This window comes from Apostichopus japonicus, chromosome 5, assembly GCF_037975245.1.
Source record: "Apostichopus japonicus isolate 1M-3 chromosome 5, ASM3797524v1, whole genome shotgun sequence".
In the NCBI taxonomy this organism is placed as follows: domain Eukaryota; kingdom Metazoa; phylum Echinodermata; class Holothuroidea; order Aspidochirotida; family Stichopodidae; genus Apostichopus; species Apostichopus japonicus.
Window position 1 is genome coordinate 10107909 of NC_092565.1, and position 16448 is coordinate 10124356.

At 35.5% G+C, this 16448-nt stretch overlaps 1 protein-coding gene across 1 annotated transcript; it reads left to right on the top strand.

Annotated features, from left to right (window-relative positions):
• The first annotated feature begins 2461 nt into the window (after nt 1-2461).
• Nucleotides 2462-9017, top strand: LOC139967591 (probable G-protein coupled receptor No18). Its single transcript, XM_071971552.1, has one exon. It carries the CDS (start codon nt 4929-4931, stop codon nt 6144-6146), a length of 1218 nt encoding a protein of 405 aa, XP_071827653.1. The 5' UTR covers nt 2462-4928; the 3' UTR covers nt 6147-9017.
• The last annotated feature ends 7431 nt before the right edge of the window (nt 9018-16448 follow it).

The following is a 16448-nucleotide window of genomic DNA, read 5'->3' on the forward strand; positions in this document are numbered from 1 at the left end:
ACGCGATGTACTTGATCCCAAAGAAATGTCCCAGTAGCAAGATCAGCATGAGCTGACAAACACTTGGCTGAATATGTATCTCAAATGAAGGAGGTACTCCAAGGCAAATTGAGATTGCAGAGTTCAAGATTCTAGCTCGGACTGTAGTCATTTGTCGAGATCTCAACCATTTTGCTCATTCAAGGCCATTATTGCACATATGATTGAAGAAGATGGGAACGAGGCCCTATACAATTTAAGTCCATACCTTCCTTTGATTCCCGTCGGTCAACTGGGTCACATGTAGAGAATGTATATGTAATGTAAATTCGGCAATAACAAACGTATCACGATTGTTATCGTTTTTACATTTCGGCAGTATTCTAAAGAATCGATTGGTTCAATAAAAAGTTTTATGGGAAAGGCAGATCCATCCCTGCTGTAAATTAAACACTGTGGACCTCTGCCGCACAAAATTACAAGCTGTATTGAGTTCTGAGTCCACAAGATGCTTACATACATCTGTTATACAGACTTTGAGAACATCGTGTTTAGTGCACGTTAGTGGATTCGGCTCACTGACGTTTGTCATGTTCTTTCTCCTTTGAAGATACATACTTAATGTAGGATGGCGCTCTCTTTACCATTACTCCTGCACCGCCAAATGATATTGAATCGTAAACACACCTGATGTCAATTGGAAGCCCTGGCAGAGCTCGGCATTGAAGAACACATGTGCTACCTTGATATTATCATTGAAGAGACAATTGACGTGCTTGCTACCTTGATATCATCATTGAAGAGACTAATGACGGGTCTTCTTGTAAATGTGACGCTGGACATGCTGGGAGTAGCACATGAAGAAGGCTACACACACTTCGCAGAAACGTCGACCGTCCTGGACATGCAGTCTGGTTGGAGGTTGAATGTTTGCTCTTACTGAAAGAGCTCCATCAGCAGATGAACGCAAATATTTGAAGCAATAACTCACATGTATTGCCCTTTGTGCATTATCATCTTTATCATCTGCTACCTCTTCTATAGGGTTGTTTAAGATATCAATATATTAGGCATAAGTATTTTTCAATCGAAGAATCCAGATTAGTCATAATGGTTAGTTACTATGTATCAAATTATTCAGTGTTCTTGTTGTTAAAAAAGCAAGGTGTTGTATACTACCATTATGGTTTGGACATGGCCTGTTTTAAACTTACAAATCAACATTCAAGTCTTCATTACTGGTATTGCCAATTATTGCGTTTCACTGCCGACATAAATGGCATTACCAAGTGGTGCAAATTGCTATGAAATTGAAATTTCTGTGGACTAACCAAACTTTACTTTGAACCTTTCTATTAATCATTCTTTGTATCCTAGAAGTCGCTCATATATTTTATGAATGTTGATGGAAACCGCGTACTTAAAGACGATACACAAATAGCCTAGGTTTATCTACTAATAAATAGAGATAACGTGGTATAAACGTATGTGAGGTTTGTATGGTAAATAAACAACTTAATGAGGAGAAGTTCTTCATTGAAGGATATCCTATGCATTGCCTGAATCTACAAATATGTCTGCTCATCACGATAGCCTGGCTTGTTCTTATTCTTGTAGGTCTTTGTACAATGCATTCTTCCGTGACATTTATGAAATACATATGTTTGGACACTGATTATACACAATTAGCGTGTGTATGTTAAACAACTTTTGACACAGTTTACACTGGGAGGTGTTCAAAAAGTTGCGTTTATTTCAGCTTTCAAAACCAAAATAACCATTTCAGTATTTACAGTGTGTCTTCCTTCAACATGAGTAAGATTAACAATATTCAAAGGTTGTTTGAAACAACCATATATATCCCTAGCATATATGCTATACGTTTTACATGACCTTGGTTTCGTATGGATACTCTTTTATAACAAAGGCTAAATACCACACTGAGTTATTTCTATTCACTTCTGATATTTGTCTCATTCATATAAATCTTGCTCTTTCACAAATTGACATAAGTGACGTAACCCGTTAGATCCAATCAACTAAATGGTTCGCATATTACCAGGAAATTATGTTATGACATAATAGATTGCCATCAATCATTCCAATTATAACTCAAACAAGGACTGGTTATTAACCAGGAAATCGTTTTTTTTTTTTTAATCCCGAAGTTAAATGTGTGTTTTTTCTTTATTCTCTCTCTTCATCTTGACCGATCTTGGACACATTGTCCTTACTTTGAATTCCAACTACGGCAGTTGTCTGATTACTTAGTACATTACATATTTTTATATTACGAAACTTGGACGAGTGATTAAATTGACGGCGTTTTCGTTCTTTAATACGCTAATATTACCCAATCACGTTCATAATCAATCATATAAAATTGACCAATCGTTGAACATAAAATGTCATATAACTCCGCCCACATATATACATCGCTAGCGTGTAGATAGTCACAATATTTACACGGTCTACTCTGCGTGGTAGACTTCGTAATTGGGAATTGTTAAGAACGGAATTTGCATTCTCGATGGTTTTATATATAAGTTCTGTCAGCGTTTTAATACATAGTTAGTCTCTGAGTTGACAGATCTAACATCATCGGTGCGTTCGTTTCCTTTTTATTTATGTTGATACATCTGTCTTGTTTGTGCAGTAAACTCTCATCTTTACCAGGGACAGAACGAAATCGAGTATTTTAGAAACGGATGTTCTTCCAAACTTTTCTCGTGCTTGTGCTAGGTCACGTTATTACTGGATCAATACAGGTATTCAATTAAATTGTGAACTAAAGGGCGCTCGGAATTTACAAATCAATGCAACGGAGTTTATTTAAGCGAGATTGGCGGTCATTTACTCAAGATATGATAAAAGGAACAAGGCTTCATAGACAACGAACACCCGTGGAACAGCAACTTCTAAGGATAAAGGAATCCCTTCAGAGTTACAAGAAGAATTTATGCCAGTTGCCGGGTTCCGTTGACCGACTGTTTTGCCTTTCTCTTGTAAAGTATTCCGAACGTATTTGTCATTAACTGTCGGTTACTGAAATTGAATCTCTGGAAGTATAGTTGGTTGTATACACGTTGCATAAGAGCAAACGGTGTGAAAACGTCATCTCTAGAGTAAATATTAGACTCTAAAGCATATCAAAACTTCATGAAACTTTGGTTTCTACTGTAATGGTATAAGTGCGATTAAAATTACGCATTTTTTGTTTAACCTACGAAGTGCGTTTGTATCATTCATGCAGGCGAAGAACCAGCGTTACCAATCCTTACCATTCTATTGGTATAAATACAAAAATTGATTTAACCTAAAACAAAAACGAAAACGTAGTGTCATGTAGCAGCAGTGTCAGCGTGAAATCTAAAATGGATTAGAAAATCATATTTATTGGTTTACCTCGGGATTTCCCTTAGATGTTGCGAATTGCTAACTAGTAACTATGAGCTGATTGCTGCTGACAGGATAAAAGACTGGAAACAACCAGCTATCGCAGTGCTTGCAAACCTATTTGGTCTTTAAATTCATCTCATGTGGATGAACCCGGTCTGAGACACCATTTAATTGTTTTCTATTATCGTAGCCGATTAGTAGACGGAGAAGTCTTACTTGTATTCGTACATGGAAACAAACATATATAGCCCATCTGCAATAACAACATTAACTGATGACACCCAACGGGAAAACATATCATTAATCACTTATGCTGAAAAACTGTCATCTTATAATGCAATAATCTTCTTGAATCATTTCGTGAGTACGATATTCCACCAGCGTATTTTGTGATTTCAGATTATTCCTAACACTCGAGGCTCGGGTGTCCTTCATGTCATTTTCTCGCTACAGTACTGCCTGAAATGATGACGGAGTTTATAGATGTATTCTCTCTGGTTTCGTTAATGATCTGCAAATGACTTTTAATACATCCGCATCCTCCTCCAGAGCAATCATATAAAAACAACAAACGACAAATGTTAAATGTTAATTTTTTGTAACTTATCACGGAAAACAATTCCAGATTCTTCCCCCTACGACGACAAATAATCTCAAAGCTTTTAATTAACACCAGCGATTGGTTTACCTTGAATTATATTGGGAATAACTTTGGGAATAACAGAGTCAGTGAGAGCGTGTGTTGTGCATATGTAGACTATAGTTTCAAATCACTGAGCATGGTAATGATTCCATTGGAGAATTAACCATGCGTGTCATTTTGCTTTAGTAGAAGGGTTTCATCAGGAAGTCATTATCAACATATAGGGATTCTTTCACGGACACGATGAGTTCACCGAAAACACAGAACTGGAAAACCGCAATAGGATTCCACAAGAAAGGTTATTTATTTGATTAAAGTTAGCTGATTATTCACAAACAGGACATCTTTTAAAAAATCCAAGTCACAGTATTTTTTTTCTCGAGATTTTCCAAGAAGGAACGTAGAATCACAATGATGTACATGGGAAAACGACGGATCTATTTACGAAAAATAAAGATTTTATGCTTGTACGCTTTGAGTCGTCAAAAGCTTCGAATAAGCCTACAAGGATAGTCCCTTGAAATCAATTCGTTATATCACATTTTCAACGACATCTTCACCAGGGGGGGTTTCAAGGTAGCAGTTCTTTGTCGAGCAGTCAATTGGATTCATCTTAATTAGAAAGCATCCCTAATATTGATGTTATATATTGTGAGTGTTATGATAGAATGTACTACATGCTCAGAAGTAGTCAATTTGATTAAAAGAAACAAGGAAAGAACCTTTTACGTACATACCTTCCCTTGAAGTGAAGGATAATTCGTTTTTTAATCAATTTTTGGGTTTTACTTTTGAATATCTTAATATTTTGCGAAAGGTAACTCAAAAGGAGTGGTCTATAGAATAAACGTGAGTCTTAAATCTTCAACAACAAAAAATTCGCTCCTGGCGTATATGTCAAAAAACGATGGAGTCTTTGGATACAGACTTCACTACAATGCGAGATGATGTCACAGGAAATTCAGTGACAATTGACGAAACCACAGGAGAAAATGAAGAAGATATATCTCTGATTGCCTTAACAGCAAAGCTGGTTATCCTTGGTTGTTTAATTGTATGTGGAGTAGTAGGAAATACACTCGTCGTTATATCAGTCTTCAAGTTTCGGAGTTTAAGAATAGTTGCCAACTACTTTATCGTTTCATTAGCAGCGGCTGATCTGATGGTGAGTTTCTTGATAATGCCAATGGCTCTACATCAGGAGATCACGAGAGGGGTTTGGAAACTTGGGGGTGGAATATGCGATCTTTGGGTTGCCATAGACGTATTGACCTGTACTTCGTCGATATGGAATCTATGCTCTATAAGTGTGGATCGTTTCTTAGCAATCAACCATCCGATACAATACGCGATTAGACGTACTCCGACTATGGCAGTCGTTGTGATTGTTTCCATGTGGTTATTTTGTTTTATGATATCAATTCCCGCGCTTCTTGCCGTCGGCGGTTTTGACGAAACCAAAGGACAGGGTGAGTGCGCTCTTAATGTTAGTCCAATTTTTCAGATTTCATCTTCAATGCTCTCATTTTATTTCCCTTGTTTCATTCTCCTCTTCGTTTACTATAAAATTTACCGATCAGTACAAGCTTTGAGTAAACGAAGACCCGGCGAAAAAGTTATACCTAAGAGAGTTTTAAGGGATCCTACATCAAGAGCAGAAACTTTAAATACAAAAGCAGAAACTATGGCGACACAGATAGACGAAATGGATAGGCTTAAAATACAGCAGCCAAACGGCAGTGGTAGTACGGCGAGTGGTATGAGTGAATTGCCTAATACAGAATGCTTACCGAGTAAGCCATCTAAATCAATATCCAAGCGTGATCGACATCAGAGCACGAAGAAAATCTCGGTTGCCAAGGAGCGTCGGGCGACGTCTGTCCTCTCCATAGTTGTGACAGTGTTCATTTGTTGCTGGCTTCCGTTTTTCATTACTAACGTCTTAATTGGAATTGGTTGTAACGTAACCTTTCAAACGTTCAATGCAGTTACGTGGTTAGGCTGGGCCAACTCTGCAGCTAACCCACTCATTTACACAATATTCAACCGTGAATTTAGACAAGCATTTCGAAAGATACTGACTTGTAAGATGAACCAACATTCACCTTACTCTCAGAGATATTAAAAGTGGTCTACACAGCGTGAATAATATACAAATAATATGTCATTTGCAGCTATATATAACTTTTTCAAATCTTTGAGTTGTTTTTCCGTTTTGTTATTTCAACTTTATTTGTTTGTTTAGTAAGTTTAAGAACTCGTTTTTAATCTAAAAGGATGGACATGAATGAATGAATCTATACCAATATCGCACTGCGAATCACACGTGGAATTTGAAGAAATTTTGCTTTTGATAACGTTTTGTAATTATAAGAAGGAAAAACTATAAACATTTTTTGGAGCTACGTCAGTCATAGTGAACAACACAGGAAAGTCAGAATCAGATATGAATTGGAGTTTTTGTTTATAAATAGTCACCCAAGCATTTAGTTACAATTGTTTACGTTTACGTTGTGTTTAAGTTAGTTACCGTATTATGTCAGTTTTAAGCATAAGGCGAGTAACGTCTTTGATAATAGATGGATGTAAATTGTTTTTTATTTACCTTGATGACATGTTAACGTACAATTTATTGAAGGCATAGTAGGTAATCTTTTTAGGTTAGCCTATATGTTATCACCTTATGATACGAAAAGAGAAAATGCACATAATGAGATTTAATAATACATTTTATTCGAGAATAATCAAAGGTCAGATGGAATCTTTGGGTTCAGCAACGATTCATCTCAAACAAAATATACTGTGTAACTATGTGGGTATACAGATTACCAATAGACCAATGGAACTGAAATAACAGTTGGTTATAAGCTTAAGGGCTATAAGTCAACATTTGATGTTGGGTAAAGGTAAATATAATAGCTCAACATATGGGACAACAACTAATAACCGCAAGATGAAAGAATAAGATAAAAAAGGCACAAAATGCAATTAGACCGAAAGTATGTCACATGTGTTATGAAGGTGTATCCTATTGTTAAAAACGTATTTCAATATTGATCCATGACTTACTCTCTATAGCACAATTTTCAAAAGGTTTATGCAGGTAGTTTTTATTGGGTAAATTTACAAGACCCTAAATTCTAGTTATGACGTTTCAAGCAGCTTAATTTATTGGAAAGGATTTGTTGCTTTCATAGATATTATTTTGATATTAAAATCGCACAAAAATGTAGGTCATTATTAAATTAAATAATCAATTAATTTTTATATTTCAAATAACGAAAATAGAAGTTAGAAACATAAAGAAAAACTGAGGTAAGGTTAAAGGTTAAAAGGAGATACAGACTCAACCAACCATCAACATTGGTCTATGTGATTAAGATAATTGTGATGAACACAGGTTCACAAACAGCTGAGACAAATTGTGCTCTATTTTGGGAAAATAGCACAATAGTTAATGTTCCTTCACACGCAATGCTTAAAGCATCGATCAAGTCTAAGCCGTATGGCATCATCTATAGACACTTGTCCTTCTTCTTGTTATGCGTTTTATTCTGTTATCTATCTATTTATTTATTTCAATCGATTTTGTTGTCGTTGCTATAATGATCGAGATGGATTTGCAAATGCTAAATCTAAAAATAATAAATGTTCTTAACATGACCTAAATATAGCACTGGTTTCAGTGTCAACACTTTTAGCAGACTACCTTGAAGTCAGAAGAACAAGTAAAATGTATCAGATCCCAGCAGCAAAGTAGTGACATCACAGAAATAAAAAATAATAACAGCCTCATGTAAAACTTAGCTAGTTAGAGGAGTCGTCCATCACAAAGGTCTCTGTTATGAAAGCTAAAGATGGTGGTTTTGGGTTGGTTCAAATTTCATCCTTTATAATCTTAATTTGAATAAAACTTGATAGATATGGTAGAATTGCAGAATTCTTTGTCATAACGCAGAAGTAGAAATGTATGAGTTTGCTAAAGAAAAACTAATTAACTTCCTTCTCTTTATTAACTTTTAACTGGAGGGTTCATTATGGTCAAACAAAGTGATAATTGTTAATGAGTCTTATATCCAGTAAATCAATACATATTTATAATTATGTGCTTATAATGGACACCCTGCAGGGGGGTATACAGTTTGGCCAATTCGCCCTACATTACAACAACAGTATTCCATATTACAGTTGCCAAGTCATAACACTAGTACTGTATGAAATATTAAATATGTTGGTTATTTTAAGTCAAACTAAATGAGTTTAACATGAGAAATACAAGACGAACTTGGCGATATTGGCTTATATTGTTTAACAGCTATAATGTGCTGTTAAACTAGTATATATGCTCTCTGACCTGAAATAAATAGAGATGCATATCGTTATGTCAATGTCCGTTGAATTATATTTACTGAATAATACTGCCTATCCCTTCACATGGATGCAAAATCAAAAACATATTTTGTTGTTGTTGTTGATAAATGATTTAACACATCATAAATAAAGAAGACAAAACAGCGTTGTCAGTTCAATAACAACAATGACGTCACTCTATTATGTAAGGTAACAAGCACAATTCTGAAATCAATTGACCAAACTTTAAACATTCATATACCTTTTGCGATAAAATAATCTAATAGGATGTGGTTATTGTTTGCTGGTTCGGGGTGGAGTACAGTTAGTATTTGGTACGGTCGACTCCCGTAACCGGGATATTCCATTAACCAACAGGGGTACATAAAGAATCAACAAAATAATGTCATCCGTTTGTCGTATACATATAAAATATTCTCGAAGAAAATGATATGAATTCTCTAAATTTGCGCAAAATGATCACAGCAAAGGGAAGAAACGGTACATATAATGGATTGTAACGCGCATATTGTGTGTAGTTTGGTGAGACTCCATCGAATGTTAACATAAAATCAAGTTCTTTTATAAAAATCATTGCTTCACTGTAAAAAGAAAATTTATAGTATATTGAATAAATCATGCGTTCAAATACCTCACACGTCTCACTCATTACGTTTCCTCGTCTGATATTTGTTAAACATTTTTTGTTGTTGTGTACGTATGTGTGTGTGTTTCTCAAGATTGAATTGTAAATAAGTGATTCCATGACGTGAAACCAAACGACTCGATTCCCGCCAACACCACAATGGAAATCTTGCAAGTTATTTCTAACTATAAAGGAACTTCCAGTGTTAGGAACTTAACCCGGAAAGCACCTTACATGAATGATCCCATCAAACTCCAATGTATCGTAAGCTTGATCGGCATTCATTAAACTGACCACAAGAGGAGTGGCTTATGATGACCTTTCCTGTATCTGGAATGATATTGCAGCTCACAATGATAAATCGCATAAAGAAAGACTTGAGTCTCTCAGTCACACCAGACTTCTTTCCAATGACCTTTCTTGGCAGTTGTGTTATTTCCAAACTACACGGAAGACACCATCAGTACTTCAATCGCAGTTATAACGACACACAGACAACAACAATGTTGGCGTATGTTACAGTCGTCTGTTATTAGTAAACTGGATGTACTTACAAGATACCCACAATGAAGGGAATGAAACATCACCGTATATGTGAGTATGAGATTGTATTGAAACTTCAAAAACACACAGTGGTCCAAGATTCAGAAAATATCATAACAATACTCCCTTCTGTCCTTCCCCCCAAATTCCCACGTGACCCTCAACAGTTATACCATTCTGCATGTTTCTGTAAGGGAAATATAATTCATCGTTGAAACAGCCTAAGAATTTAAAGTCAACCTGACAAACTTTCAAGTATAGTATTATTTATGGTTCTATACATTGCATTAGAGATCAAGCATCAATATGTGTAAGTGGAACCCATAATAAACGGTAATCGTAATCTCCTTGGAAATGTGAAGTGGTGTTTCAGATAATTATAGAATCCGAAGGGAGATTAATTCACTCAGATGCGACGACAATCTATATAGAGATTGATTTTGTCATGACTATAATGAAAACATATTCATCTTAGGAGATTGAAAACATGTTCTGATATTTGCATATATATATGGTAATTTTTAATTATACAGGCTCACATTTCACAGAAACTTTTGACTATATGGTATCTAATATCAGAATTAACCCAAACCTTAACCAATGGAAATATGTCAAAGTAACACCGTACTAATATGACAGTTTTTTTTTATTCGTGATGTCATCATATATATATGATCGAAAAAGGGTAACGTAATTATATTTTAATCTTAGTGAATTAACTTGACAGTTATTATATACTTAACGGGAAGTATTATCAACTAGATCACTTCTATCATATATAGTAATTATGTTTATAGGAAATAATATCGTCAGTCATCGAGACTTAGTTGGTAGTGATTATATTCAGGGGTATATACTTAGTGTTGTAATGAAACGATGAATATTCAGTGGATAAACACGATACAGATAGTACAATGCGATATAAATAGCTACAGGAACAATAGGATAAGACATTGCTAAACACGATTAACAGTCATTCTCATGCTTGATTTGATTTATTGACAACAATATTGATAGACTTTTGTGAATATCTTCAAAATCCACGCATAAATATAATGAATATTCATTTTGCATCTACTTTTGATCTACTACTTCAATCATTAAAGTGTTTATACAGTGAAGCAAGTATGAGTATACAGTGAAGTATGAGTATACAGTGTATGGAAGTGTATGAGTAGGAGTGTATGAGTATACAGTATATGAGTGTATGAGTATACAAGTATGAGTATACAGTGAATCAAATACAATTCGTAGCTTGATGGTTCCAAATTTCAGCGAAGACTGCGTTGCTCAAAATTCATATAAATTTCAAAGAAATGCGGCAACGTGCATGTTGAATGAATATTTTAATAACCTTGGGCCATTTTAGTATATTTAGCACTTTGTTCTGTCATTGTAGGAATAAGAATTGTGGTACTTTATGGTACTTTTTACTGCTTAATGTACGCCTCCCCCAGCCCCCAGCCCCCACACAGCACAGACAACACAAACGCATTGTCGTAGACATACAGGTAGATTCGTTAACAGACATAGACATCAAGTTAAATAGTTCCACGAATAAACAGCACGCCGTGTAGATGTAAGCTCATGCTTGTGTTTACAATGTTACATGTAAGGGTACCCTCTCTACATAAATCCACACGAACGCAACTTACATGATATATGTTTACTGCAGTGTAACTGAATGACACAGCATACGCATCGTCGAGTGTACGGACTTCGGTCTGTGACACAAGGTCCGGGCTTCGATTCCTACCTTCGCTTGACGAGTCCCAAAAGGACGAAAACCGGTAGTGAAGTAGATTTTTTCTGGTGTGTTGATCTTTAGTAATTTATTATATACATATGTAATTGAAATTGTAGTGAGTTGGAAAATCCAGAACAGTGTAAAGACCTCCAGCCTCCACCGGGATTAGAACTCCCCAAACCAACTAGTCCATGGACACTGCTTGTATGTACAGAGGTTCGAAACCAGTAAGGAAGGTCGTCATTCCACTGTAGACTTTGGCAATCTGTATCGAACATTGCTAGTTCTGTTTGGTGACATATTTCATACATGATGCCAACTCGAAAATCATTTGCGAGTCCTAAGGACGAATCTCGAAGGAGATACTTTTGAACAGACTCTGTTAATTGAAATGGAAGTAAAAGACAAAGGCAAATGAATGTATCTATATTTGAATTTGTTATTAGTTGAAAAATCCAGAACAGTGTAAAAATACCACTTCCAGCCTGAACCTGGATTCGAGCTCGGGCCTCCCGCTTTAAATGCGGATGCCCTGATAACCAACTAGACCACGGTCACGGTCAAGGATTCGTTATATCTCACTTCACGCAACTATACAGTCAAGATCGCACTGTTACAATCTCGATGTAAGGAGACTTCGGTTGAGAGTGAACCACGTTGTATTGCATTCGTGCCCATGCAGGCTCTATTTTATAGGTGTGTTTTTCTTAAAGGTTTCATGTACGTCGACTTATGGTTTCGCGTTGTAACAGTTTAATTTACATTTTTGGCCTCTGCCCTAACACAGACACGCCAATACATTTACACAATTTTGAGTGAGGTATAAATTATCCTATACACAAGCTTTATTTGCAGTAAGAAGCTCTGCTATTTCCACATTGCGATAGAAGGGTGTTTTTTCCCCGCGGTTTAATATTTCAATTTGCAAGCTTCAGGGAGATCTGAAGTCAATTTGAACCTGTTTTGAAATATTTGCATATTTTCTTGCTTCTATGCACATTTATTTCTCTTGTGATTGTCCTTGTAAGCTGTCTTCAGTTTAACATCATATATACCAAAAGAATGAATTTATAAAGGAAATGAACCAAATGAAGAAAAATAACTCCCTCATAGTTTCCGTTTCCTCACTGTCGAAATGAACATTCTCTCTCTAATAAAAAAAAACCCAAATCAATAAATCGATGTAGAGTCTACCATTAACAAAATAATAGTAATAATAATAATAGATATATTCCGAAGGATATGTAAGAACCTTTAAGAGTGCATTCCAATAATGAAAGAGAGGCGATGCAGGGGGATTTTGTCAAGATAACAATGACTCTTTGAATTTACAAATGGATAGAAGCAGTGATAAAAAATAAAAAGATAAAGAAAAATATGACAAAAGTGAGAAAATAAATGATATATTAACACAAGAAACTGAATTTTATTGTGATATTCAATACTAACAGTTAAGTATCTCTAAATTCTATGGCATTACCCGGAAATATTGTTAAAAAGATAGAAGGAATACACCCCCCCCCCAAAAAAAAAAAAAAAAATTCACGTTCGGTTTGTTTTTAGAGGAACCTCAGTTTTGCATTAAAACCTCCGGCTTGCATTTGAATCAACCATTGAATTTTGAATATGTAAAAGTATGTAAAAGTAAAAGTTTTAAAATGTCTTATCTTGAAAATGGATGAATTATTAAAAAAAAAAGAATTACATAGTTCTCCAAGATCATATTGAAATATTTAATGTTACTGATTGGTTTTGGCTCTTCATATGAAGGAATGATTGACATTTTCCATTATCTTGAGTAGGCTTTGTAATTGACTGACAATATTTTTTTCTGTTTGCGAATGCAGCATAATAAATATTTAAACTCGAAATCACGTGACTATGCGTAATATGACTGTATATGGAACACGGGTACAATATAGTAAACCTGAGTCAACGGAGTTAGAAATAAAAGTTACGTTTTTTATTCTGGATCAGTATTTTGTGTTTGTTAAAGTATTTCTGCCTGTCGCTCTTGTTACTTCAATTGCCAGATATTGTGCTCTTCAAAGCATGTGCTTATACAGGAGTAGATCTTTGATTATTCAGTTTTGTTAAAATCGGCCATAAAGGTATGCGAAACTGCTAGAACTTCTGGCCTCAAGGCTCCAAAAGTCACAACACAATTTTCAGTTTTTTTTTTTTTGACAGGTTCGAACTAATTTTTTATTTGTGGTGGTATTCATAATTTTGAGACAATGTGAGTGGTCATACCTTTCAAGTCGAGACAAAATGAGGCAACTTCTGTTTACTTCAAGCAGTCCTAAATATTACATTAACTTTAACTTGCTTGAAGACACAAGATCACTGAGAGAGGTTTTCCTATTTAATTTAAAACTTTACTGATGTATAGAATCAAATTTCAATGTTCATATAATTCATGACACGGATAGCCTTACAACAGCAAGAAAACGTTGTGCTTTATGGCTAAGTTATTGATCGTAAGCATGTTATTTTAGCACTGTCCTTCTTAAATCTATAAGTAGGATGGTTGTCCTCATAACTACTTTTGTGTGTGGTTGAAAAAGGGTTACATGCGTAGCAGTGGTCTTATTCTTCCCTGGGCTGTATGTAAGAATCCCCTGATTGAATCATGCCCCCTCTGACCGAACTGTGGAAGGTGGAGGTGTGTGTTTTGTGGGAAGGGGTGGGGGGGGGGTTGGGACTCAGTGGCAGGCATCCTTTAGACATGTCCTTGCTTTATGATTCTACACTGTGTTGAGTTCAGTAACACACAAGAGATAAGACTTAAAGGCACATTCTCGTTTAATATTCAAACATTATTAACTGGATTCTCTGACCGACATATGCCAAGATCATCAAGAATGACTACTGACTACAATTAAGCTTACATTCTCCTGCAGGACAGAATAATGCTTCCGCGAATAGATCGATAGAGTATATATAAACCGAAAATTAGACAGTCATGTATAACCGGTAACTTAATGGAGAAATATAAGACACAGAACGACGCTTATACTTACATATTTTGAAACAGATGTATTGAGTTTGGTCCTATCTTCGGGTTATTTTATCAAGCCTATTGACTATAATCATTTGTTGGAATAAATTAAGTTTGAAGTATTCACAATTATTAAACACAATAATTAAACATTAATAAAAACAGCTTAAAGAGAGATATAATCATGTAAATATTTTCTTCATAATACCAGGCTATTATATCCCAAAAGGTGAGTATTGTCAATAATTCGATTTTATTTTGGGTAGAAATTAACATTAGATATTGAAGCTAATCAACTCGTTATATTCAACTCGTTATAATCAACTCGAATACAAGTCATTATACTGCTTTAAGATATTAGCCACAACCTACAAAAATGTCATCGGATACCTAACAAGTTTACAAATAACTGCAATTACGCCAAATTTTATCGCGAGTAACTATGACACACTGGAGAGGTCTTCCCTCTTTAAGTGTTGGCAGCAAAAAAATATTTTATGCAAGCAGCACGAAGGTTATTGGGAATTTTTTATCACCTTTTGAGTGGATTGAAGGGGTGTCAGTTTGAAATATACGGCCATAAAAAGCCAAAAACCATGGAAGAAGAAAAAACAACCCAAAACACTTGAATTGTAAATTCGATGTTTGAAGAATAGTATTTATTCTTCTTTTTCCTCTTCAGGATACTCAGGATTGATTTGAAATAACTTAACGGTGAAAATACGTCGTCAACAACATAATAACGCCATAGACAAAACATAATATGATGTACACATTGGTGATCATAATTGAGATATAATTTGACTATTTAAAAATAGCTACTGGCGATCGAAACAGACGCAATAACATTAAAATTATAGAACGATTGAAAGGCTATACTCTATATGGGAAGATAACTGTCATTAGTTTTAATTACAGCTAGCTAGCCGAAAGATATATCTCACACGTTACTCATGTAAAATCCAATGGGAATAAAGGTGCATAAAATAACACAGTGTAGACTATGGCGTGTAGCCACTGCTCATTAATTAACTACAAATGAAACCAATATGGCTTCTCTCATTAGGATGAAAACTTGACAACGGTAAAATTGGATATAAAGGTTGTTACACGCCATTATGGTATGGTTTCCCTTAAGATAGTGTAATTCCATATTTGAAATAACAAGTAAGTTTTAGGCTTAACAGTTTATATTATCTTCTCCCTGCTTAAAGCATTCCCAAAAATACCTTAATTACATAGCTAGAGTCCCCCCTCCCCTACCCATACACATAAACAGGAAACCAACCAATAATCAGTACGTTATAAATTGATTTTCTGCGTATACAGATGTAAAACGAAGACACTGCTACAGAGATTGAGTCTGCATGGGAATGTGACACTGTATCAATTGTAGTTTGTTTCTTAAACGGTTCTACGTAAATTTGTTGGGATACTGGTACGATTCAGTCTGCTTGTAAGAAAGATCGGGTACGATTCAGTCTGCACGTGAGAATTATACTGGTATATGATTCAGTCTGCTTGTGATAAAGATACTGGTACGGTTTAGTCTGCACGTGAGAATTATACTGTTATATGATTCAGTCTGCACGTGACGGATATACTGCTACGATCCAGTCTGCACGTGAGGATTATGCTGCTACGATTCAGTCTGCTTGTGAGAAAGATACTGGAACGGTTTAGTCTGCACGTGAGAATTATACTGGTATATGATTCAGTCTGCACGTGAGGAATATACTGCTACGATCCAGTCTGCACGTGAGGATTATACTGCTACGATTCATTCTGCTTGTGAGAAAGATACTGCTACGATTCAGTCTGCACTTGAGGATTATACTGCTACGATTCAGTCTGCTTGTGAGAAAAATACTGGCACGGTTTAGTCTGCACGTGAGGATTATACTGCTAGGATTCAGTCTGCTTGTTAGAAAGATACTGGTATACGATTCAGTCTGCTGGTGTGAGAAAGATACTGGTACGTTTTAGTCTGCACGTGAGGATTATACTAGTATGATTCAGTCTGCTTGTGAGAAAGATACTGGTACGGTTTAGTCTGCACGTGTGAGAAAGATACTGCTACGATTCAGTCTGCACGTGAGGATTTTACTGCTACGATTCAGTCTGCACGTGAGGATATACT